General features: G+C 51.6%; 1 protein-coding gene and 1 long non-coding RNA gene across 4 annotated transcripts in view; one reads left to right on the top strand and one right to left on the bottom strand.

The window, feature by feature from the left end:
- The window catches only part of LOC135966995 (uncharacterized), a 53,307-nt gene extending 46,785 nt beyond the window's left edge, over nucleotides 1-6,522 (bottom strand). The window contains exon 1 of the long non-coding RNA XR_010580783.1: nucleotides 6,377-6,522. This is a non-coding gene — a long non-coding RNA (uncharacterized lncRNA). The remainder of the gene's footprint in view (nucleotides 1-6,376) is intronic.
- The window catches only part of FADS2 (fatty acid desaturase 2), a 105,588-nt gene that overhangs the window by 59,974 nt on the left and 19,123 nt on the right, over nucleotides 1-26,491 (top strand). For 2 of the 3 annotated variants that reach the window (XM_065528063.2, XM_074013446.1), the window contains 4 exons: nucleotides 14,815-14,925; nucleotides 17,541-17,738; nucleotides 17,831-17,932; nucleotides 25,338-25,463. In XM_065528063.2, the coding sequence (XP_065384135.1) occupies nucleotides 14,815-14,925; nucleotides 17,541-17,738; nucleotides 17,831-17,932; nucleotides 25,338-25,463 (537 nt within the window). Of the gene's footprint in view, nucleotides 1-5,370; nucleotides 5,775-14,814; nucleotides 14,926-17,540; nucleotides 17,739-17,830; nucleotides 17,933-25,337; nucleotides 25,464-26,491 lie in introns of those variants that run through there. The other variant, XM_005577619.5, reaches the window with a different exon arrangement.

The raw sequence follows: 26,491 nt of genomic DNA, 5'->3' as shown, positions 1-26,491 counted from the left end.
TTGAAATAACTGATAGAAAAAGCACTTTTAAAATTGATACGATGCAAGTTAAATGCTTCCCTCACCTATCTATATATATGACATCTATGCATATTTATGATGTTGGAGCTGGCCACAACTTAGCATCTGATCTAATCAACTGATTTGACCAGACATGAAACTGATCTCAAAGCTGGGTGGCTGCAGAGCCAGGACTAGAGTTTATGTCTTTGAGTTTCTGTTATAGGGCTCTTTCCCCAAGGGGTCTTCAGGAGCCATCAGGGCTGGGCAAAATCAGTGCCCCTGCTTCTGTGGCAATTCTCCTGTGTATTTTCCTTCCTCCCCCATCCCTACTGAGTTCTCTAGGCCACAAGAAACCACTGAAAATTTGGGTGCAGTGAGATCTGGCCTCAGCGAGATGGCCCTGCAGCAGTGTGTGCAACAGCTGTCTGCCAGGGAGCCTTGGCCAGTGCAGGCAGCAGCAGAGGCAGAAGAAAACACCACTGGGGGTACAGTCTGCTGAACACAATTTTTTTTTAAGGGTGGGCAGTGGGAGATGAGAAGCAGCAAAAGACATTCTGGAATTCTGAGACCAAATCACAGGAGGAACAGTGGTATCGTGAATAGAAATGAAGGAGTTAAAAGAAGAGGCGGTTTTTTGAAGGGACGATGATGACCTCAGTTTGGGGCCAGAAACGGTGAGGGTTGGACCTGGATAGGTCCCAGAGCACATCTGGTGCGACTTCTCCCTTGCCCTGAGGAGGCTGTATTGTCTTTGAGCTGCTAGCAGGAAACTCAGTTTTGCATGTGCAAGAGCTGACTAGAAATCTGCTCTGGCCCTGGGAAAGGTCTGTGGATGTCCATTTGAGACACAGTCATCTCCCAAAAGGAGAAAATGCCGAGTGAGTCAAGGGCCCGGAGCATTTGGAGGGGAGGAGGAAGAGGAGGAAGGGGAGGAGGAGGAAGAGGGAGATGAGGAGAAGGGGGAGGAGGAGGAGGGGGAGGAGGAGGGGAGAGGAGGAGGGGGGAGGAGGAGGGGGGAGGAGGAGGAGGAGAAGGGGAAGGAGGAGGAGGAGGAGAGGGAGGGGAAACAAATGGAGGAGGCAGGAAGGGGGTGGTCCAGCAGCAAACTGGGAACTGTGTATTGTCAGAGAATCTGAAAGCATGGCATTTCAGGACATCAGCCCGCTGGATGCCTCGAAGAGGTCTGAGAAGGCACAGCTGGATTTGCTGACCTTTGAGAAAGGGTTCCAGAAGGCTTGATGGGAGCAGGCCAAGAGGGCTGCCTTCAGGGTCTGGGGTTTGTGTTTCAAGACTCAATCTATCATGGGCAGATGGAGGGGCCAGACTTATCTCCATGAGCGCCCATGTCTTCATCTGGAAAGACACAGTAACAATACCTACCTTATGCCTTGTCATGAGGATGAAGCTAGGAGGAAGAAGGATAAGAATCACCACCTACTGAATGCTTCCTCGGCCCCGGACAGCATGCAAATGCTTTTGTCCATTATTTGAAAGTCCTTTGCACACCTAAATTGATAAGCCCATCAGAAGGATGGTTATCTTTACTATTAGAATCAGAGAAGACTGCAATGATCTGAGAAATGGATGGGACAGAAAGTAGACCCAGAGGCCAGGCACAGTGGCTCACGCCAACACTTTGGGAGGCCAAGGTGGGAGGATTCTTTGAGTCCAGAAGTCCAAGACCAGCCTGGTCAACATAGCGAGACCCTGTGTTTACAAAAACTTAAAAAATTAACCAGGCATGATGGTGCGTGCCTGTAGTCCCAGTTACCAGGGAAGCTGAGGTGGGAGGATCGCTTGAGCCTGGGAGGTCGAGGCTGCAGTGAGCTGTGATTGTGCTACTGCAGTCACCCTGGGTGACAGAGCAAGACCCTGACTGGAAGGAAAGAAGGAAGGAAGGAAGAAAGGAAGGAAGAAAGGAAGGGAGGGAGGGAGGGAGGGGAAAAAAGAGCCAGAGAGAGCTATTTATTCACAAAATTTGACAATGAATTGACTGCGATAGATAGGGGTGATGGCTTGAGAAGGACACAACTCAGATTTTTTTAACGATTGGTTGATAAAGATGATTTATTATCCAAGGAAAGAAGAGAAGGAAGAGGCCAGGAAAGGTATTCTGCTGCTCCTTTGCCCACCAGGTGCTCCGTGTCAGTGTCACAGTCCCTCTCGTTCCCCTGCTGGCTGCTGGGTGGCTGAAGGATGCCTTTCACTTTCACTCTGCCTCTAATCAGCCAGTGTCTTTGCTCCCATGACCCTGCGAGTCCCCCAACAGACCTCAGACTCCTTGTGAGGACAAGATGGAAAGCCTCCCTCACCCATTCAGTGGGGATTGGTGGCATGGGCTCCAGCGCACCAGGCCCCGTCTCCCAAAGCACCACCCCCACCCAGCCCAGCCTTTCACCCACTTGGCTGCCTGAAAGAGTCTGGGCTCCAAGCCACCCAGGCCAGTCTCTTTTGTCCCTGATCAAGTACAGTACGATGGTCACAACAAGGTCCTGGCAAGATCCCCAGGAAGCTGCAGTCCTTGGTGCTGCTTGGGGATGGAGGGTGGGAGGATTCTGTGGGGCAGGAGGAAGCCATGGGAACCTCGTTCTGCTCTGAGATCACCCCTTTTCCCAAGCGACTTTGGGGTTGTATGGATACTATGAGGTTTTCTCTGGGCAGACTGTCTCTGGACAGTCTCATCAGTCTCTCCAAGTAGAGAGTGCAAGAAATAAGACAAGAGCAGGATTTCAAGACCAGCTTGGGCAACGTAATGAGACACTGTCTGTACAAAAAATTAAAAAATTAGAGGGCAGGGAGGCACATGGCAGTGTCCGGTGTGGGGTCAGCCCCCTAAAGTTCTATCTTTTTTTTTTTTGAGACGGAGTCTCGCCCTGTTGCCTAGGCTGGAGGGCAGTGGCGCAATCTCAGCTCACTGCAAGCTCCGCGTCCTGGGTTCCCGCCATTCTCCTGCCTCAGCCTCCTGAGTAGCTGGGACTACAGGCGCCCGCCACAGCGCCCGGCTAATTTTTTTGTATTTTTAGTAGAGGTGGGGTTTCACTGTGTTAGTCAGGATGGTCTCAATCTCCTGACCTTGTGATCCACCCGCCTCGGCCTCCCAAAGTGCTGGAATTACAGGCGTGAGCCACCCCGCCCGGCCTAAAGTTCTCTTTTAATTCAGGCCTCCCCTCCCCTCTCCTTGAGCACTGCCCTCATCTTTGAACTCATTGCTGTTCCCCAGTTTCTCCCTTACATCCCAGTCCAGCCCCAGCCTCTGAAGTTCTCTCTCTACATTATGGATCTGATCATAGCACACCTGCTTTATGGATGTCCAAGCCCCCTCCATGGTCAAGTCCTCCATTCTTACCCCTTACTGAGGCAGCTGGGGCTTTTTGCCCAATCTGAGCCCCATCTACCGCTGGTCTCACCGGAGCCATTCTTTGAACTTCATTCATTCATTTGTGTCTTCAACACAACGTTTTTATGTGTTTTCAGGACCTACCCTGGCTAGTGTTGTGCTGGGAGCCACTGGGGACCCCAGGCCCTGGCCTGTCCATACTTCTCAGCCACCCTACACAGGCCACCCACACGTGCTGCCTTTTAGGGCCTGAACCTTCAAAGGCTCCTCTCTGAGATATTCCCTGGTTCTGCCTTTCAGATATCACTCCCTGCTTGGAGCTCCACACCCTTTATAAATGTTCATTGAAGTTATCTATATGGTGTGTTAATCCATTTCTGAAAAAATAATTTTCTTGGTTCCATTTCCATCAACCTTTGACAGATATCAAGGCCACTGTACTCTCCAGAGGTCTTGCTTCATTCTCTTATCTGGTACGGAAGGCTTTTGTTTGGGATGTCTGCTTCCATTCAAAGACAGAGAGGCCTTGCTGTCTTTATGTCTGCAGTTTGTGGAGTGAATGAGGGGTGCTCAGGGCTTACACCAGCATGAAATGCGATGGGGGAGGTTGGGGACTGTGTAAATGTGAGGAAAGGAAGCCCATCTGGCCCCCCAGTACAACTCCACCAGTTGGGCAGAGTGATCTCCCCACCACCCCTGCGTCAGTGTGAAGTTTAGATAGGGCCTGTTTGACCATCTCTCTCAATCTCAGCCTCTGTGAGATGTCATAATATGGGTCCTGTTTACCTGTCAGCCTGTGGTGAGAATCTAATGATTAGGGTGTGCTAGCACACAGGCACCTGTAAATCCCATTGAAATCAGGGCCCTGTAACTCCTCTCCTGATTCCCAAGCCTCGTGCACCCCACCTGCTCTGTTCATGCTTACTTCCCACGTGTCCCGTTAGCCCTCCGGATGCAGTCAGGCCCATTTCCCCAGGACACCGTCACTAAGCCGCCTCATCCAGCTGGGGTCTGAGGGGCCTGCCTCTCGCCCCACGCCTAAAAATCCTAACCCTCCCCCTATCCCTTTGATACGGCGGTCTTTATTTCCTGGAGTCTGTACAACATTACTCCCCAGTGATGCGTCTGCTTCCACGATTCCCAAAGAGACTGAGCTTACTGAGACCAGGGCAAGGACCGCGCCAGTTCCTCGTCGCCCCCTTCCTCTGCCTTCCCCTCCCTTCCCCCTCACCGCAGCCATGACGCCCAGCCCAAGAAAGCAGAGCAGAGGTTCCGCAATTCTTTTCTAAGACTGTCTGATGAGAGGGTTCAAAGCACTCTAACCCAAGGCCGGCTCGTGTCTCTAGGGAGGTTGCAGGAAGGCGCCAGAATGTGGATGGTGCGGACAATGTGGGATACTGGAGTCTCGACTGCCGCGCGCCAAGGAAGGGCGTCACCTAGCCAAGCTGGCCCTGGAGTTGAGTGCCCCGCAGCCCGCCAGTCTGCCCGCCCGGCCGCTTGCTGGCACCCTGGTGGCCGCGCCGGCTTTGTACCGGCATCAGGTGCAAACCCCAGAGCGCCGGGCGTGCGCGCACGCGCCCCGGAGCGCGCAGAGCCCATTCGTCGCTCCCACCCGGATCTCCTCTGGGATCTCCTCCGGCGCCCGGGGCCGGAGCGTGGGGGAGGGAGGAGGTCGGACACGTAGCCTGCCTCGCAGCAGGGCTCTACTCCACGCGGGAGGGCGGGGGAGCCGGGGACCCGCCGCTCCAGCCCGCTGGCCTTCGAAAGATCCTCCTGGGCCAATGGCAGGCGGGGCGACGCGACCCGATTGGTGCAGGCGCTCTGCTGATCGCTGTGGAAACCCGGGCGGCGGAGAACGCGGGAGGATGAGGAACCCGAGGCGGGGGGAGCCGGAGGGGCGGGCAGAGGAGGTGTCGAGGCCCTGAGCTCCCGGGGAGTTTTTACTGGAGGCAAAAGTCCATAGCGGGCGGGCTGAGGGAGGGGCGGAGGAAGGGGACCGCTTTGGGGCACTGGGAAGCCAGGGATCCTCCGCCAGGAAGGCAGGGACACTCCCGAGCACAGACGAGGAGGCTGGGGGAGGGGGCGCGGTGGGAGGAGTAGGAGAAGACAAAAGCCGAAAGCGAAGAGGGCCCGGGCTGCACACACCGGCTGGGAGGCAGCCGTCTGTGCAGCGAGCAGCCGGCGCGGGGAGGCCTCAGTGCACCGGGCGTCACAATAGGCAGGCAGCATGGGGAAGGGGGGTAACCAGGGCGAGGGGGCCGCCGAGCGCGAGGTGCCGATGCCCACCTTCAGCTGGGAGGAGATTCAGAAGCATAACCTGCGCACCGACAGGTGGCTGGTCATTGACCGCAAGGTTTACAACATCACCAAATGGTCCACCCAGCACCCGGGGGGCCAACGGGTCATCGGGCACTACGCTGGAGAAGATGCAACGGTAAGGGTCTGGGGGCGCCCCAGCCACCCTTCTCTGCTGCAGGCGGAGTCAGGAGCCCTGGCTCCCCGGGCGCCAAACAGACCTCCGGCGCTGAATGGAGCTTGGGACGTCCTGTAGGGAAGGAAAGTGCATCTATGGCACTCGTACCCCCGCCCCAATCCTCCTCCTCCTCTGGGCCGACTGGGGTGGAGACCGGATCTGGGACCCCGGGAGGCGGCGCTGCGGTGAAAGTCCCAGCGGTGGAGAACAGGGCAGCATCTACCGCGCGCGCCGGGACCCACGCGTCCTCCCCTTCAGTGGGGTTTGCCCGGAGGCAGGGACTCTCCAAGTGGGGCGCTCGGGCCCGACGGCTCTGGCGCCCCCAGCGTGGAAGATGGCCGCCCCTGCGCGCCGCTGAAAGGAGCGGGAGCGCAGGCAGCCAGGTGTGGGACTCTGCGCTTGTCCAGCACTCTCCATCCAGACTAGGTGGCGAGAAGGAAAGCTCGTCCCCGGCCGGGGATCGCTCCTGCTGGGACTCTTGTCTAAGAAGGCCCTCAGTGGCCGCCTGGGAAAAACCGCCCAATAGCTCGGGTTCCCACGCTCCAGGGATTATCTAGACTCACCCCAAGCTCGAGTCGACCTTCTTGGGGACCGGCGTCGGGGATTGGTGGAAGGAGAACGGGCTGGGGTTTGCAAAGCCCAGGTCGAGTGAGGCCTTGAGCCGGTGGATTTAGCAGCGCTAGACTGGCTTGGCAACAGGTCCATCTGCACTCGAGGTTACTCTCGGGCGTTCAATTCAATGGCTCTCTGTTTTTAAATCCTGCCAAGAACGCCCTTTCCTCATCTTGCACTCCTAAAGGCAGTGGGCCTCTCTGGAGCCAGGGCTGCCCACCTTACCCGCACCAAATGCATGGCTCAGTGATTACCCTGCACCAGCCATCCGCACCGGGGACCCCAGTCTGAAATCCTGGCGTTTATTAAAGGTGCAGCTGGTATCCCATGGATTCGAATGGGCTAGAGGGAAAAGAGTAGAGGCAAGGAGAGAAGAAAGGGCGGCTCTTGGTGGTAGTGAATAGGCTGCAGAGAAAAAAGGTCTGATGGGATAGAGAAATTGGGGAAGGTGTATAGGAGAGAGGCAGAAAGGAGGGATGAACTTGAAGTAGATCATTCCACCTGGAGGTCTAGGATGCGGAACTGTTTGTGGGCTTTTGCTCTCTGAGCTGCGTAGCCCCAACCCTTACCTTCCCCACCTCTTGCATCTCCAGGGGAAGGCCAGACCAGGCCGCCATAATCCAAGCTGGACAGTGGACAGGTGGTGTGGGCCAGCCGGGCCAGGGCTTATCTAAGATTGGGAAGGTCAGCGATATTGAAATTCCCTACAGCTTCCAGCCCCATCCTGTTTTACTTGCTTATGGACATTGCTTAAGCCCAGGGGGTTTGTGATGCTATTTAGAACTTAGGTGGGTATGTTTCACATACCTTCAGCACTATCTCACCTGCACCTTTCCACAACCCAGTGAGGAGGTTGGGTAAAGGTAATTCCTAAGTAAAGGACCTTCTGGATCCTGGCTGGGATCTTTCCACTCTATGTTGCTGGACTTGGGCTGGTCTGTTTCTAATTGTATAGGTAAATTGTAGAAGGTTCCTGCCCTGTCCAGGCCCTCACCAAAAGCTTTCCAGAAGGAAAAGTCAAATACAATGGATTTGGTCTGATTATTCCATATTGTTAAACATATTTTCTTACGTGAACGCTCAGTCTGGCAATTGCCTTGACCTTTCTGGTTTAATTACCATATCACATCGATTTATTTCATCCTTGTTCTGGATGTTCTCAGTGCTTACCTGACCTTAACACTGAGTTCCCTCCAAAAATCAGTGCTTACATCTCTCCTAGCAGAGGACTAGGATGCCCTACCCTTCCCTGACCTTTTCTCTGTCTCATAAAAACGTAATAGTCTCTTCATTTCTGGTCCTGCTCCAGCGCTTTCTGTATAACTTACATGGACTATAAACCTGGCATCTTGGATGTTAGTTGCTTTGTTACTCTCATAAGCTGAGAGCCAACCTGGGCTGCAAACAGATCTAGAATTGAAGAAAGATGTCATTACTGGGCTCATTCACTGAGTGTTGTCACTTGACTGAGCCACCTCTCCTCATCTATAAGGTACACCTGTACCTGTTTCAACGAATCTGATTTGTGGCAAAGCACCCCAGCAACTGTAACCACCAGATGAATGCAATGGGGTGTTTTCAGGCAAACGAGAATAAGAACAAGGATTATGAAACAGCTAGAATGGAAAGTATGCAAAGAGGAATTTGGAAGAAAAAATTTAAATCTATGCTAGCTTTATTTGGTGTAGCAACACGTAAAAACAATCCCTGTCCCCAGAGCTTCCTGTCTTCTAAAATAAGACTTTTGGGGCATGAAATACACGAACTGGGGATACAGAATTGAATGATGGTGATGGTGGAGTGAGCAGCTGGGTTCTTTTTGTTTTGTTTTGTTTTGTTTTGTTTAAACTGTCCAGGACCAGGTTGGAAAAAGGCCTTGAGCAGCATAGGGTGGGTGGGGCATGTGGAAAGAGGACCTAAAGAGAGAGGCAGAAACAGGCTACTGAAATCCAGAGACACCTTGTCTAGGCTGTTGAGCAAGTGGCTTTACCCCTTTGGGTGATGGTTTGTTCCCCAGAGCAAGCGGAGTGACAATTTATGGACCAGGCACAGTCCGGGGAGAGACTGATCAGAAGACAGCTTGGATTCCCTGGAACATTCCCAGGCAATGTTCTGAGCCCATCACAGTGCAGTCATTCCTAACACCAGCCTGGAAACAGGTCAGAAGTCAAAGTCATTCTCGGGACAATCTCGGAAGATCAGGGGGACAATTCGGGGCCTCAATAGGGCATTTTCTTTTTTCTGAAGAGGAAAATATCCAGGTAGTCAGGATCCATCTCCCTAGAAGGATGGGGCAACTGTTACGTGGTCCTTCCACAGAAGTTAAACCCTGGCCTTGCCTATAATAATACAAGTTGCTTGATTTTTGCAGCTTACAAAGCACATTCATATATTTCACCTCATTTCATTCTCAGATCAGCCCCGTAGGCACCTCTCATTGCTCTGAGGTATCAAACCTGGCTCAAGTGGCAGTGCTCAGACTTCAAATCAGGATCTGACCTCAAGTCTTCCCAGCTCACCTTCCTTCTCTTCCTGTTTCTACCTCTGATCTCTTCCCTTTGTTGCTGCGGTGCTTCTCTCGTCTTTTCCTTGCTGTGGGCAAAAGGAACCCTCACCCACGCCCTAAGAGTGTGTCTGCTCTTTTCACAGCAGTCCCACCACTGCAGAACTGTTCATCTTCAGCAACAATTCATCAAACATTAATTGAGTGTCTCCATAGCTCTGAGCTGGGCCCAGACACAAAGATGAATTATCCACAGACAGAGACCTGAAGCTGCGGGATGTGCTCCCCTTGCTCTCTGTCAAGCTGGGGCTTGGATCTGGACCCTCTGCCTCCAGACATCAGCCCCCCATCCTTAACCCTTGTCTCAGCAGCTGCTTCTGCCTGGTCTGCACTGGTGACCTCTTAGAATCAAGGGAAGGCGAGAAGAGACCAGAGGTTTGTTCCACCTTTCAACCTGCTCTTATGTTGTTCTTGTGAAAAGGCAACAGATCTAAAGTGGAACTCTGGCCTCCTTTGGACAAGGCAGGAGGGTTGTAGTATTTAGAGGCAGGGGACCTGGGTTCCAGTCCCAGCCTTATGAATTCCCAGGCCTGGAGGGCAGCTCCATCTCCCCAGCTGAGATCTGGGTGGGAGCCGTCCAATTCCTGTGGTTGCAGCCTCAGCATCCCCAGGAAGCAGTTCTGCCATGGAAGTGGTGAATGGCACCAATTTCTTCATGCCCAGGTTGCCTTTGCAGGGGCCTATCTCCTGTACAGCCCTGCCTTTCTGCCCTCAGGGTAGTGCATGGACCCTGTGTTATGGGGGAGGCTCTCACTGCAGGGCTCTTTGGCCACAGAGCACGGCCCTACCAGCCTCTTCTTTTCTTGGAGGGGACATGGCATAGGGGCTTCCTGCCCTGCCTGCATCTCTCTGCTGCAGAAAGGAAGTCAACGTCCCTGTCTTGCTCTTCATTTCCACTGGAGAATGCGAGGGTCCCTCCTGTGCATCTCCACACTCTTAGATCACTTGTTCCGTAAAGTTCTGGTCTGCAGGGCTGCCACCTACTGCACTGTATGCCCTGAGCTTGCCCGTCCTGCACTTTCCAAGTCCTGGGCCAAGTGCCCAGTTGTGTAGCATTCGATCAGAGATTAGCCTTGCTCAGCAGAGGACATGAGCACAGCCATAAACAAATCCTGGCACCAGGTGCTCAGTGGATGGCGAGCAACTGTGAGTTGTACCTGGAGTTGGGCAGGGGCAGGGAAAATATCCCTGTGGAGAAGTTGACTGTCATCAAAGCTGGGTGACGGCAGAAGCAGGAACTGGCAAAGAGCGAAGTGTGACATGCACTTCGGAATCTGGGTGTTCTGACATCCCCACCTCACACACCTGCCCTGCCGGGTGTGTGCAGCTCTGCTTTCTTCACTTGTTTGCCAATCCTTTCTCTTCCCCATGTTCCAGGTCCTCTTTCTGGAAAGTCTCTGGCTTCTCTCCTGTTACACAAGGATAGAGCGCGGTTCCAATTCTTGGTCCAAAGACAATGTTTGGGTTGGCCCTCCCTTGCCTTGAATCCTGGTCTGCCTTATACCTGCCAGACAGTCCTGTAACCCAGCAGGTGCTGGGAACCTTCTGCCAGCGTGTGAGACACATTTATGCAATGGGAAGCGAGAGACAAAAAATAATCCACTCTCAGGGAGCAGGATGCTCATGTCGAAGGAAGCCTTTGTCTGAACAGCAGATAACACTCAAGGTAGCCACATGTGACTCAAACTCTGCTCAGCTCATCCCCGAGTGTGATAGTGGGCAGGTGGCTCTGCCAACCTACGCCTCATTTTTTATCTCTAAAAAAGGACCTGCCTCACGAAGTTTGGTAAAGATTCGTGGCTGATGTATGCAAGCCACTCCCGGGGCTCTGTGTCTCGCCTGCGTCACCTCAGCAGGTGGCAGCTGTAGCAACCACCAGCGTGGGGATGCCGGAGAAGGCTTTTGGTGTTCCAGAGGCAGAAGCTAAGTTGTGTGAAACGCGGAAGAGGACAAGTGTCTGATCATGACTGCACAGTGGAAAAGTATGATATCAGAGTGTGTTCAGCTGTGGGGTCCTGGGTCCATTCATTCCCTCGTGAGCCATCTTATGAGGCCCCGTTCCAGGCAATGGGATTATTGCAGCAAACAAGACAGGTGCAGGCCTTCCCAACTGGGGCTTATGCTCCAGCGGGGGACACAGGCCATAAACAAGTGGGCACGTCACACGGTCTGATGACGAACCTTGATGACTGCTATGAAGATCTAATAGGACATTGACCCAGGGAAAGCCCAGGGCTGGGAGAGCTCTTTTGGATGTGATGTTGGGAAAAGCCTCTTGGAGGTGATATTGAGTCTGAGTCCCGAGTGGAGGCGGCCCTGGTGTGGAAAGGAGCGTGGTATGTTCAAGGGTGGTCCACACCAGGCCTGCTCGGAAAGCTGCCACATTGACCATGGGCAAGGAGCCGATCCAACAGACTGCTCGATTTTCTGAAATGGCAGGAAGCGTGTGGCACGTGAGAAAGGAGTCCTTAAAGGCAGATGGACCTGGATTTGATCCTGGCTCTGCCACTTGGAGCCCAGGACTTTGCTTCCTGCGTCTTCATCTCAAAAGTTGGGGCTTGAGGCCTAAGGGAGTAATATGAACAACACTCCTGGCTCCCTGCCTGGCACATGCCTATTACCCATGGGCTCAGGGAGGTGAGGCTGCCCGTGAGCCTTCTGGAAATGGCTGAGGAGCAACCCAGGTCAAGGCAGGGCTCTGTCATCTGTCTGCTCCCTTGGAGCTGGAACCTGGACTGCAGGTCTCGGGTGTTGGGGAGGCAGCAGGAGCAGAGATGAGTCCATTTGTAAGCCACTGAATCTTGCCTTTCAATGAAACAAGAGGAATCCATTAGTTATCAGCCGCTGCAGCTGCTTCTTAGGAAACTGCCTTACCAGGGACTTCCTGTTCATTTCTCAAAGGCTGTGGTGTGATGTGAGGAGGACCAATGAAGGGGCTTTTTCAGGCCCAGCCCTGGGCCCTGACTTTGGCAGCTCCTCCAGGCCTCTCCCAGGTCCTTGCTTATTTTGCAGAGGTGGCTGAGGCTCTGGTGGGGACTGCTCACCCCACCCAGAGCCGGCAAAGCTGGTCACCACTGCAACCCGGGGCTCCTCCCTCCTCGCCACCCAGGGCCTCCTCCCTGCCTGCCCCCTGGGCCTCTTCCCTGCGTCCCCAGGGCCCTGGAACAGCACATCTCTTTTCCGTGAAAATACACTTGACCTGATCCCCTGCTACTATCCCTTGTCTGCTTGGCTAGTGGGTCGTAGGCATTTTTTAAAAAACCATGGGCCCAGTTTTCTCCTGCACGAAGTGTTGCTTTGTCAGTCTGTTCTAGACACAAATAGAACAAAGACCAAGCAAAGGACTTGATGCCAGGAATGTAGTAAAGAGATGATGGGAGACTGGCAGTTACCCTTAGGAGATCCTTACATGTGGGGGTGGAAAGATTTCCAGGAGTGGTTAGCACCTTCTCCACCTCCCCACGACGCTCTTTTTTTTTTTTTGAGATGGAGTCTGTCTCTGTCGGCAGGCTGGAGTGCAATGGCATGATCTTGGCTCACTGCAACCTGCCACCTCCCTGGTTAAAGCAATTCCCCTGCCTCAACCTCCCTAGTAGCTGGGATTACAGGTGTGTGCTACCACGCCCGGCGAATTTTTTTGTTGTTGTTATTTTTAGTAGAGACGGGGTTTCACCATGTTGGCCAGGCTGGTCTCAAACTCCTGGCCTCAGGCAATCTGCCGCCTTGGACTCCCAAAGTGCTAAGATGACCGCACCCAGCCCCCTCTTCTTTTTAATTTTGAAAATTTCCCAACATTCAGAAATGTCGAAAGAGCAAGCAAACACCTGTGTATCCTCAACCAAGATTCACTAGTCTTAACATTTTGCCACCTTCGCGTTTTTCCTCTTTACACGTGTGCAGTTTCCTTTTGAAAATATGCTGTGTCATTATGTGATCATATCCGTAAGGTCTTCATCATTTCCTAAGAAAAAAGAAGAGATGCTCTAACATAATCACAGTACCTTTGTCACGTTTAAGAAAATTAATAGTAATTCCTTGATACGATCGAATATCTGGTCCATATTCATTTTTTCTCATTCAACCCCCGAAAACCCTTGTATAACTTATTTTTTCCTTCAAGTGAGAGCCTTTCACATTAAAGAATTGCAGGATGTTGTTTGTTTTTTGAGGCAAGAGTCTCACTCTGTCACCCAGGCTGGAGTGCAGTAGTGCAATCTTGGCTCACTGCAACCTCCGCCTCCTGGTTTTAAGGGATTCTTGTGCCTCAGCCTCCTGAGTAGCTGGGATTACATGCGTGCGCCACCATGCCTGACTAATTTTTGTATTTTTAGTAGAGATGGTATATCACCATTTTGCCCAGGCTGATCTCAAACTCCTAACCTCAGGTGATCCCTGTCTCGGCCTCCCAAAGTGCTGGGATTACAGGCATGAGCCACTGTGCCTGGCCTGTTCGTTTTTTGAGGCAGGGTCTCACTCTCTTGCCCAGACTGGAGTGCAGTGGCACCATCATTACTTATTGTATCTTCCTGCCTCAGCCTCCTGAGTAGCTGAGGTTATTGGTGCAGGTCACCACACCTGGCTAATTTTGTTTATTTTTAGAGAGACGGGTCTTGCTATGTTACTCAGGCTGGTCTTGAACTCCTGGCCTCAAGTGATCCCCCTGCCTCTGCCTCCCGAAGTGCTGGGATTACAGGTGTGAGCCCCTGCGACTGAACAAAAGTTGCAGTTTTTATATCATTTTAGTCTCTTTTAATCTAGACCATGCTTCCATACTTTTTTTTTTTTTCCCACAAACCTGTATTTTTTTTCCCAGCTATATTGATTTTTCTGATTGTTTCTCATGGTGGAGCTTGACTGGTTTGCCAATCCTACCAATGTCTGGAAGCTTGACTTGATGCAGATTAAACAGTGTTCACCACTGGGACATTCTATTGCATCCCCTCAGGCGCGCCTGGTGCCAGCTCATCTCTAATAGAAATGCTAGATTTTTTATGAGATAATTAATGTAATATGCATAATGTGTATAGAAAAAAGCTGGAAGGAAAACTGCTAACATATTAGCAATAATGATTACTTTCTGGGTGATATTTATTTTCCTCTTTATTCTGCTGTGCCTTTTCTAACTTGACCAAAACTCAACACATTTTTACGTTATAATTGGGGAAAAAAAGATTAAAGCGTTTATCATTATAGCAGTGTTAGAGTTCGGAAAGTAATGAAAATAAAGCAAGGCATAATCCAGCTATCTTAACATGTATAATAATAGCCTAGATCATCCCAGGCTTTTTTTCAGGAATGCTTTTTACATAACTCTGTGTTTATTTTTTGTTTACTTTATCTGAGCACATTTCCAATGCCGTGGTAGTATTCGGTCTTGTTCTTTTCATCGATAACCCTGGATATGAAGGTGAGGAACTTACAAGAGGTGGTGGGTGGTGCAGTTTGTGCACCATGCAAGGCACTCATCTCACGCAGTTGAGGCTCAAGTCCTCCCTGAGCCCCATGTCTTCCTGGTGCGCCTTCCTGGAGGGTCACCATTTCCTGACTTGCCCAAAGGCAGCCTGTGCATCTATCCACAAACCCCTGGGGAGTTTAGCATGCCTGTGCCGGCACAGAAGTCCAGGTGGCTATTGCTGTTGGCATTGGGCACTAAGGGTTCTGTCCTGGAAAAATGCTGGAGACAGCATTTGGGGCCAGATCACAGGAGACCCTGTTTGGTGTCTGGGTGCACACATGGAGCTGCTGCTGGTTGAGCACTGTCCTGCTTGGGGCCTGAGAGCAGACAGAGGTCGGGTCTCAGCCTCACCACTGCCCTCTGCTCTCCAGGATGCCTTCCGCGCCTTCCACCCTGACCTGAAATTCGTGGGCAAGTTCTTGAAACCCCTGCTGATTGGTGAGCTGGCCCCAGAAGAGCCTAGCCAGGACCACGGCAAGAACGTGAGTCGGGCTTGCAACCTGGGTGGGGGTGGAGAAGAGGCTGGGGGTGGCTGGGAGTCTGAGAGAGGGTCCCCTCACCCCAAGACCGGTAACTGGGGCTGGGGCAGGCAGGGGTGCTTTTGTCCTGGAGGAGCCACTGTGGATCACCTGTGGTCAGGGAGGGCCTCAGAGCCTCCCTGGGAGCTGGGATTTGACAACAGCTAGTGGCGTCTCCTCTCTTCTAGCCAGTTTCACTTTCATTCTCCTCCATCCCTTTCCAGAAAGGTGCCAGATGACAATCTAGGGGAAAGACAGGACAGAAACACTGAAAAATGTCATTTAATGACAAGAGTGGCTTTGGGGTCTGGGAGCACCTCTTTGAGAAAGAATGGCCATTTCCTGGTCATTTCTTCATCGTCTGCAGGTCAGACACTCTCCTGGGTGCTGGGTTTCCAGGACAGTGACGTGTGAAAATAGCAACCCCTGAGGTTTCACGGGCTGTTTTGTTCAACAATGAAGTCCCCATGTAAATGGTGGAGCAGTGTATAGAAGGAACTTGGGACAGGAGGCAGGGGCAGGGCAGGACGGGGAGGAGAGTGGTTACAAGGAGAGGAGTGGTACCCACAGGGCATGACCAGGGTGGTCATGGAGGTCCCACCCTGGCCTCAGCGAGCCCTTCCTCCTCTTGTTGCCAGCCTGGGCTGGACCCCTCTGCTTAGCAGAGCCAGGCCAGGACCAGGGTCTCTGCTGGCCTGGACTCTTGGCCAGTCCCCCACTGCCCCCATTGCCTCTGGCTTTCCTGATGAGCTGCAGGCCACCCTGCGGGTCCTCCAGAGGCCAATGCCCCTACTCTCATATTTCCCTCCATGGTATATGAGATCACCTGCCCCGTACCCATGCCAACCCATGCTTGTCCCCTCCTGCCTCCTTCACAAGTCCATCTCCCACTCTCACCCCCCGGCACCTCCTGGCCTGCAGCTTACCCAGCTTTGCTTGTCCTGCCCTGTAGCTCCCTCCTCCATGGCCTTGCTCCTTGGCTCTGTCCATTGCTCTCCCTTTGTGCTGCAGATCCTGCATCACTTAGCACCCAGGCTCCCACCGTGTGCCACCAGAACCACCTTTCATAGCACCCTGGTCATGCCCTGTGGGTACCGCTCCTCTCCTAGTATCCACTCTCCTCCCTGTCCAGCCCTGCCCCTGCCTCTTGTCCCAAGTTCCTTCTTTCTCGCAATGCCATTGTGTTCCCAGGGCACTCCTTGATTCCACTTCACCTCCCTGGCTCCATGTGCCTGGGGCTCACAGCCCCCTCCTTCCTGCCTCAGCTCGCCCTCCTTCCTACCTCAGCTCGCCCTCCTTCCTACCTCAGCTCGCCCTTCTTCCTACCTCAGCTCGCCCTCCTTCCTACCTCAGCTCGCCCTCCTTCCTGCCTCAGCTCGCCCTCCTTCCTGCCTCAGCTCAGCCTCCTGCCTCCTGCCTCAGCTCACCCTCCTGCCTGCCTCAGCTCATCCTCCTGCACTAGTTTGTGTTGCCCCAACTCAACCCCTCAAGACCCAACAGTGGGCACAGAGCAAGTGGTGCTCTGTTGGGTGGTGGAAAATGCAAGTTTTCTTTTTCTTTTCTTTTTTTTTTTTTTTTTTTTTTGAGACGGAATTTTGCTCTTGTTACCCAGGCTGGAATGCAATGACACGGTCTCAGCTCACCACAACCTCTGCCTCCGGGTTTAAGCCATGCTCCTGCCTCAGCCTCCCAAGTAGCTGGGGTTACAGGCGCCTGTCACCACGCCCGGCTAATTTTTGTATTTTTAGTAGAGATGGGGTTTCACCGTGTTGACCAGGCTGGTCTCAAACTCCTGACCTCAGGTGATCTGCCCGCCTCGGCCACCCAAAGTGCTGGGATTAAACTTTCCTTTTTTTAAAAAGTGTGGTTAACCATTTTAGTCATTTGAAGTGCACAGTTCAGTGGCATTAAATAAGCACATTTACATTGTTATGTAACCATCACCGCCATCAGTTCTCATCTTCTCCAAATTGAAATTCCACATCCGTTAAACACTCACTCCTCATTCTCCCACCCCTCAGCCCCTGGCAGGCACCATTCTACTTTCTGTCTCTGAATTTGACCTCTCCAAGGACCTCCTGTATATGGAATCATACAATATTTGTCCTTTGGTGACTGGCCTGTTTCCCTTAGCATGATGTCTTCAAAGTTCACCCACATTGTAGCATGTGTCAGAATTTCCTCCCTTTTCAAGGCTGAGTAATATTCCATTGCACGGATAGACCAGGTGTTGTTGATCCATTCATCCGTCATGAGATCTTTGGGTTGTTTCTACCTTTTTTCCCATGTGAATAGAGCTGCTATGAACACAGGGTGTACAAAATGCAAGCTTTTGAGTCAAAGCCTTTCTCGGTCACTCTTACCTAGCTGTGACAAATATACAGGGCTCAGGGCTGTGTGGGGCATGTGGCAACAGCACCTATTGTAGGGACTCCTGCAGGGTTGAGGCTTGTGGCTTGGCCCCCTCTTGCCACAGCTTCTCTGGGTTGTCCATTGGCTGTTGAAATGGCAGCCCGAGACATATGTTCCCTCCAGAGTGGCTGGTGGCTGACTCCTTTCCCTGTGCTCTTGGTCAACAGTCGAAGATCATTGAGGACTTCCGGGCCCTGAAGAAGACGGCTGAGGACATGAACCTGTTCAAGACCAACCACGTGTTCTTCCTCCTCCTCCTGGCCCACATCATTGCCTTGGAGAGCATCGCGTGGTTCACCGTCTTTTACTTTGGCAATGGCTGGATTCCTACCCTCATCACGGCCTTTGTCCTTGCTACCTCTCAGGTGAGGCGTGACACCCTCACCTCTGCCAGCTAACAGAGGCCTGGTGCCTGTTTGCTGAGGCTGTGACAGCTTGTGTGACCCTGTCTCCCCAGGCCCAAGCTGGATGGCTGCAACACGACTATGGCCACCTGTCTGTCTACAGGAAACCCAAGTGGAACCACCTTGTCCACAAGTTCGTCATTGGTCACTTAAAGGTAAATGTCAGCAGCCCGGGCATCTGTCCTGTTGGACAGCAGTTGAGACAGAGGGACCAGGATTCCTCTCTGCTCAGTGCTCTGAGGCTGCAGGGTGACAAGGCAGGTGTGCCTATGCTGTGGGCCATGGTGACTCTCTATTCTGCTGGCTTCCTGAGCCCCGTCTCTGGATCAGTTCCGACCCATGAAGACACAGTGTACTGCTCACTGTGAAGACAGGCACACCCTTTCTTGTCTGTTGGCTCAGCGGGTTGTATTGTTTGATGTTCCTTAGCTAAGGACTCATCTAACAAATCTGTTTTCGTTTGGGGACAGTAAAGTAGCAGTTTTTTTTTTTGTTTTTTTTTTTGAGACAGAGTCCTGCTTTTGTCACCCAAGCTGGAGTGCGATGGTGTGATCTTGGCTCACTGCAACCTCCACCTCCAGGTTCAAGCAATTCTCCTGCCTCAGCCTCCCGAGTAGCTGGGATTACAGGCACCTGCCACCATGACCAACTAATTTTTGTATTTTTAGTAGAGATGGAGTTTTGCCATGTTGGCCAGGCCGGTCTCGAACTCCTGACCTTGTGATCCACCTGCCTTGGTCTCCCAAAGTGCTGGGATCACAGGCGTGAGCCACCGTGCCCAGCCAGTAGCAGTCTCTTTTGATGAGTTGGTATGCTTCCTTTCACTGGGGATATGAGCTCTTTAATACATTGTGCTGGGTCTAGTGGTACACACCTGTAATCCTAGCCACCCGGGAGGCTGAGGCAGGAGAATTGCCTGAGCCCAGGAGTTTGAGACCAGCCTGGGCAACATAGTGAGACCCCCATCTCTTAAAAAAAAAAAAAAAAAGAAACACATTATGTTCCTCTCTTCCCCTCAGAAGCCAAGAGGTACAAAGCAGCATTTGAAACAGCAACTATCTTTAGTCTGTGTTTTTGGTGCACCCATTCTTTCCTTCCTCATCTGGCATTTATGCTTTTATCTTTATTTTAGCCTTCTGTTATATATGAGTCCTTTATGTTAAGCCACTTCAAATACTCTTTGGAAATAAGTGTGGTACAAAAAGTAAATGTCATCCTATAAGGCCTCAGATAGGGGACACCAAACTATGGAATGATCAACTGGCCCAAAGGACAAAAGCCGTTAGAAGCGCAGGAGTTAAGGAAGTTCCACTCTCACCTCCCCCTAGATGAGGAAGCAGACCACAGAGGCTCAGCACGTTTGTAGAAAGACGAGCTGGAATTGCCAATGGCCTTGTTCTGATCTGATAGGCATTATCTCCTCAGTTTTGAAAATTAGTCTTTGCCGACTTGCTCTCTGAAATAGACCGTCCCCATCCCTACCCAACCCAACAGTACCTGCTTCCTGAGAAAAGCGGGGTCCTAAAGACTCCATCCCTCCACACCCTGGCAAGGGAACAGCTACATGTCGAGTGTAGCTGATCCCCTCTTCCACCCAGACCACAACGGGGCCCTTGGCTTGCCAGCTGCAGATCCCATTGGCGGCCAACCACCCCTGAGCTGGTCACCAGTTTCGCAGCGAGCAGCTTGCCTGGCCCTGAGCCCGAAGTGGCCTGAGAACCTGGTCTCTGTCCAGAATCTCAGGGGCAAAGAGAGAGGGTGCACATAGTGCAGTGCTTTGTTTCATTTTATACTCTTCTCTGTGGGATCAAACCCTCCTCAGTATGGCAAAGTAACATTTAACTCCTGACCCACGTTAGCCCTCACACACTTAACAAAGATGAGCTGTGTCCTGCTTCCAGATTCTGGGCAGGGGCCAGGCAGGGGGGACCGTTCCTATCCAATGGCCCTCGGTCCTTGAGGGGCTCCAGAGCACAGCTCTTGCATCAGGCGGGAGATGGGGCCAGGAGAGAGGACTGGTCTCTAGGTAGAACGTGGATGACAGCAAATAGGGTCCTTGGGTTTGGGGATGTGGGCTCCACTCATGGCCCGCAGCCCCCACTGGCTATGTCCTTGGTGCTGTGTCACAGAGCCAGGCCAAGGACATGGACATGCGGCTCACTCAGGGGTGCCCCAGAGTAGGGAGGTCAAGCTTGCTCAAAATTGGCTCCAACACTCAGCAGGTGCACAACCATGGAGAAAAATCTTGTAGGTCTGTGTCTCTTCCCATCACTGGGAAAAAGGGAACTGGCTGCAGGGAGGTCCTCCAGGGCCTTGCCAACTCAGATGTCTTATCACAAGCTGGAGAGACCTGTAAGTAGGTTACCAGGGGCTGTGAGAGGCTGGGACCCCCTTCTTCCTGTTAGCTGCACTGCTAGTGGGATTTCATGGGAGTTCTCCACATCCTGACCTTCTGTTTGCCTTCAGCCCGTGTCACGCCCAGCAGACATTTATTCCAGAGTGTGATCTTTTACAAAGATTATTTTGAGGTTAAAACTCTTTCATAGTTCAGCACTGTACTTAGGATAAAATGCAAACTTCGACCAGGCACAGTGGCTCACGCCTATAACCTCAGCGCTTTGGGAGATCAAGGCGGGAGGATCGCTTGAAGCCAGGAGTTTGTGACCAGCCTGGGCCACAGAGCAAGACCCTGTCTGTACTAAAAATAAAAAAATTAGCCAGGGGTGGTGGTGCATGCTTGTAGTCCCAGCTACTGGGGCAGCTGAGGTGGGAGGATGGCTTGAGCCTGGGATTTGAAGGCTGCAGTGAGCTGTGATGGTACCACTGCACTCCAGCGTGGATGACAGAGTGAGATGCTGTCTCTAAATAAACAAATGCAAGCTGAAAGGCCCAGTGCCATCTGGGCGCTGCATCTGTAATGGACATCACTAGCCTTTCTGCAGCCTCATCTCAGGCCACCAGGGCCAGGATTAGAGTAAAGCAAGTAAGACATTCGCCTAGGGTATAAAATCTAACGGGACACCAGACAAATTCAGTTTTCAAGAAAAATGATGTTTTAATGCAACGTGGTTTGGTTTTATTTTTTGAGATGGAGTTTCACTCTTGTCACCCAGGCTGGAGTGCAATGGCGTGATCTCAGCTCACTGAAACCTCCGTCTCCCAGGTTCAAGCGATTCTCCTGCCTCAGCCTCCCAAGTAGCTGGGATTACAGGTGTGTGCCACCACGCCCAGCTAATTTTTTTGTATATTCAGTAGAGACAGGGTTTCCCCATGTTGGCCAGACTGGTCTTGAACTCCTGACCTAAGGTGATCCACCTGCCTCAGCCTCCCAAAGTGCTGAGATTACAGGCATGAGCCACGGTGCCCGGCCTGCAATTTGTTTTTTTTAAAAAACAAAATTAATGCAAAAACAATCCACAATGAACAAAATATCAAAATTTTAAATAAAGATCAGGATGAACTGAGGCAAATGGAAAAGCATGCACCCCTCTATACATGTTCGTGTGTCAATTTTTAACGGATTTTTTTTTTTTCCAGAGCATTAAAGTAGTTGAAAAAATATTTAACAATGAAGAAGTTGACGTATTAAAAGTCATAACATTCTAAGTGAAAATGCTTTATTTATACCAAAACAGAGTTTATTATACGTTTGCTTCATTTGAATGTAATCAAAAATCAGTTAAGGCTGGGCACGTTGGCTCGGCCAGGTGTGGCGGCTCAAGCCTGTAATCCCAGCACTTTGGGAGGCTGAGGCAGGTAGATCACTTAAGGTCAGGAGTTCGAGACCAGCCTGGCCAACATGGTGAAACCCTGTCTCTACTAAAAATGCAAAAATTAGCCAGGCGAGATGGCGCGCCTGTAATCCCGGGGCTTGGGAGGCTGAGACAGGAGAATCACTTGAACCAGGGAGGTGGAGGTTGCAGTGAACAGAGATTGTGCCACTGCGCTCCAGCCTGGGCAACAGAGTGAGGCTCTATCTCAAAAATTAAAAATAAAATTAAAAAGTATTTAAGCTAATCGCTTGGTTAACGGAAACCATCAAACTCAGCAATTCTTTCCACTGAAAATGAAATGAGGCCAGGCGCGGTGGCCTGTAGTCGCAGCACTTTGGGAGGTCGAGGCAGGCAGATCACAAGGTCAGAAGATCGAGACCATCCTGACTAACACGGTGAAACCCTGTCTCTACTAAAAATACAAAAAATTAGCTGGGTGTGGTGGTGGGCGCCTGTAGTCCCAGCTGCTCGGGAGGCTGAGGCAGGAGAATACTTGAACCCGGGAGGTAGAGGTTGCAGTGAGCTGAGACCACACCACTGCACTCTAGGCTGGGTGACAGAGCCAGACTCCATCTCAAAAAAAAAAAAAAAAGAAGAAAATGAAATGAGGCAAAAAGTAGACTTTGAAAATATTATCGATGAATTTGCTTCCATTGAAGCCAGGAGTGCATTTTTTTTTTTTTTTTTTTTTTTGCCTCAGTCTCTGATATGGCTTCGCCTAGCACTGCTGGTCACAGTTATACCAAGGAGCTTTCCTCTGGCTTCTGGAACATTCCACACTCCCCCTTCCCCTCCCAGGGCCTCCCCTAGGCTCTTCCCTCTGTCAGGAAAGCACCCCTCACTCTGCCTGGCCAACTTCTCCAGCTGCGTGGACACTTAGCTTTCCTGGCTCCAGCTCAGTTTGGATTTGGTGTGATGACGCCAGACCCTCCCTCACAGCTCCCTGAGGACAAGAGCTTTGTCTCTTGGTTCACCTCCCAGGCAGAGCATAGCAGCTGGCTTAGGGTAGGCAATACCTGCACCACATTCTGGAAACTAGGAGCTGGCCATTGTTCCAGGACAAGGGGGGCTTCCCGGTGCTCGGAAGGAGGGGCTTTTGAAGAACAAGCAGGGCTTCACCTGGCGAAGAAGAATGGAAGAGAAGCCAGGTGCAGTGGCTCATGCCTGTAATCCCAGCACTTTGGGAGGCCGAGGTGGGTGGATCACCTGGGTTCAGGAGTTCGAGACCAGCCTGGCCAACATGGTGAAACTCCATCTCTACTAAAAATACAAAAATTAGCTGGGCATGGTGGCGGGCGCCTGTAATCCCAGCTACTCGGAAGGCTGAGGCGGGAGAATCGCTTGAACCTGGGAGGCGGAGGTTGCAGTGAGGTGAGATGGTACCACTGCACTCCAGCCTGGGAGACAAGAGCGAAACTCCATCTCAAAATAAAAAAAAGAATGGAAGAGAATCACAGCAGAGGAGTAGCATGAACAAAAAATGCTTTCATTACTTCTCATCCCGAGTCCAGGGAGAGCTGGGACTGGCCCACCTCACTAGCTCCTTGTCGGCCCGTCTTGCTTTCCTCCATCTATTTGCTCAATAAACATCTCTGGGTTGGTATCCTCCAAACATCAAGCTTGCTCGTTTCGTGCCTTGCTCTTCGGTTTCTTTGTGCCAGAGATTTTTCCATTTGATTCTTCCCAGGAATTTTGTTCCTTTTGACAACAAACACAAATGCATCATTTGATTCCTCAAGCCTCTAAGCTTTCTTTTTCTTTCTTTCTTTCTTTCTTTTTTTTTTTTTTTTTTTTTGAGACGGACTCTTGCTCCGTTGCCCAGGCTAAAGTGCCGTTGGTGCGATCTTGGCTCACTGCAGCCTCTGCCTCCTGGGTTCACAGGATTCTCCTGCCTCAGACTCCTGAGTAGTTGGGATTACAGGTGCCCGCCACCACACCCAGATAATTTTTGTAGTTTTAGTAGAGATGGTTTCTGCATGTTGGCCAGGCTGGTCTGGAACTCCTGACCTTAAGTGATCCACCCACCTCGGCCTCCCAAAGTGAAGACTCTAAGCTTTCACTCTGACTTTTTTTTTTTTTTTCCTCTCTCTCTCATGGGTTTTGAGGCCTGCCTGTTTCCAGGGGCCTGAGGTCACTGCAAAGGTCGCAGCTGTCCATTGCTGTTCCCAACCATGGCTATTTGTCCATAGACGGTGTTTGTGCCAAAAGCATCTCCCAAGTGAAATGTTTGTTTAGCAGACAGGCATTTTTTGCAGACCCTTAGCCAAAGCATTGATCTGGCAAGAGCTCACCAGAATAGTCGTGATGCTAAAGGGTCAGGAAAGTGTGTTTTCTTTCATCTGTCGCTGGGCAACTGCTGAGGGCCATGCCTCTGAGCTGAGGAGATGGAAATCTGCAGCCTCAAAAGAAATATCCATGTTATGCATCTTGTCTCATGGGATCCTATTTGAGTATTAGAAACAGGAAAGTTCTTTTTGTTCATGTTAGCAGTTTTTTGTTAAGCCCTCCCTCCAGCCTTCCTGGTGTGACATGAATCTCAGGACCCACCCTCAGCATAGCAGCACAACTGCAATCTCCAAATGCTTTATTGAGATACAGTTATCCCGTTCCTCTGTCGCCCAGGCTGGAGTGCAGTGGTGTGATCTCTGCCTCCCCAGTTCAAGTGATTCTCCTGCCTCAGCCTGCCGAGTAGCTGGGATTACAGGCGCCTACAACCACACCCGGCTAATTTTTGTATTTTTAGTAGGGACGGGGTTTCACCATGTTGCCCAGGCTGGTCTTTTTAACTCCTGACCTCAAGTGATCCACCCGCCTCTGCCTCCCGAAGTGCTGGGATTACAGGTGTGAGCTACTGCGCCCAGCCAGTGTTCCCATTTAAAGTAGACAAATCAATGACTTTTAGTATATTCACGGATTTATGCAACCATTGTCATAGTCAATTTTGGAGCGTCTTCACTATGCTCAAAAGAAATCCCAGGTTTCTTAGCCATCACATCCCAACCCCCTCACTCCCTCCCGTACCCCAATCCTAGCCCTACACAACTGCTCAACTTTCTGTCTCTATAGATTTGCCTATTCTGGACATTTCATGTCGGTGGAATCATGCGATATGTGGTCTTTTGTGGCTCCTTCCTTCCCTTAGCATGTTCTCCAGGCTCATCTGTGTTGTAGCAAGTGTCAGTGATTCGTTCTGTTTTATGGCACAGCCAAACAATATTCCATTGTGTGGCTAATCTGCACTTCATTCACCCACTCATCTGTTGATGGACACTTGTGTTGTTTTTGCTCTTCTGGTTCTTTTAAAGAATGCTGCTATGAACCTCCTCTATGAGTTAGTGTGTGGACATGTTTTCATTTATCTTGGATATACACTCAGGAGGGAGATTTCTAGGCCACATAGCAGGGACCAGTTCTCTCTATCCCTGAAACCCCGGCTTCACCTCGCACAGCTCTGGCTCCACACCTGGTGGTGGAGAGGCGGAGACCAGCTCCCACACCTGCTGGAGCGTTCATTATGTGGTCCCACAGCAGCATGCCTCACCCGCCATCATTGTCTTATGATCCAGGAAACTGAAGCCTAGAGAGATAAAGTGACTTCACTCCATCTGGGGCTGGCCCATGCTCTGAGCTCAGTCATGGCAGGGCTGGATTCTGACCTTGTCGGGGCCTGAGGTGCTGTCCCTGAGGGTTGAAGGTGCTGGGAACTGCTCGTAAGCAGGGCCTATCACAGGTGAGCTTGGTTCTCTGGTGGCCTGCATGGGTCATCCCAACCCCTGTCTCCCCACAGGGTGCCTCTGCCAACTGGTGGAATCATCGCCACTTCCAGCACCACGCCAAGCCTAACATCTTCCACAAGGATCCCGATGTGAACATGCTGCATGTGTTTGTCCTGGGCGAATGGCAGCCCATTGAGGTACAACTAAGGGGATGGTGTTGACATAGGAAGTGTTTGGCCTGGGTGAAGGGCAGCCCACTGGGGTATGACTAAGGGGATGGTGTTGACCTAGGAAGTGTTTGGCCTGGGTGAATGGCAGCCCACTGGGGTATGACTAAGGGGATGGTGTTGACCTAGGAAGTGTTTGGCCTGGGTGAATGGCAGCCCACTGGGGTATGACTAAGGGGATGGTGTTGACCTAGGAAGTGTTTGGCCTGGGTGAATGGCAGCCCACTGGGGTATGACTAAGGGGATGGTGTTGACCTAGGAAGTGTTTGGCCTGAGCAGGGAGCTGGGAAGGAAGCCTAGAGGGCCAACATTCAGCCAGCCAGGTCTGCATCTCCTGCTACACAGACACCTCTCCTAGGTACCCTGAATTGTTCCGGCTGGAATGTATGTGGAATGGCCTCACCTGTAAATACGGGACTCAGCTCCTCATTAGAATGGTAGATGCCTCCCGCCCGCCCTTAGGCCAGGAAGAGCATTTTCTGTCTTGTTTCTTCCCAGGGTAGAGGGAAATCTTGTTCCAGTTCAGCAGGAAGGCAGGATTTCAGGGGCTCAAGCTTGGTTGCCAACCGACTGGCTCATGTTGAGAAAACCTTATTCAGAGAATCATCATCCTGTACACTGGGAGGAGCCTCAACATGGCTTGGTCCAATCTGCTTCACCAGTGGATGTGAAATTGAAGGTTGGCAAGAGGATGGAACACGTTCACTGTCAAGTAATTTATTTGTTTTTTTCTGAGATGGAGTCTTGCTCTGTTGCCCAGAGCGGGAGTGCAATGGCGCAATCTTGGCTCACTGCAACCTCCACCTCCTGGGTTCAAGCAATTCTCCTAAGTAGCCTCCCAAGTAGCTGGGATTACAGACATGCACCACCATGCCGACTAATTTTTATATTTTTAGTAGAGATAGGGTTTCACTATGGCCAGGCTGGTTTCGAACTCCTGACCTCATGATCCGCCTGCCTCAGCTTCCCAAAGTGCTGGTATTACAGGCATGAGCTAC

This window comes from Macaca fascicularis, chromosome 14, assembly GCF_037993035.2.
Source record: "Macaca fascicularis isolate 582-1 chromosome 14, T2T-MFA8v1.1".
Classification (NCBI taxonomy): domain Eukaryota; kingdom Metazoa; phylum Chordata; class Mammalia; order Primates; family Cercopithecidae; genus Macaca; species Macaca fascicularis.
Note: the sequence above shows the minus strand (reverse complement) of the source record. Positions and strands in the feature narration are given on the sequence as shown.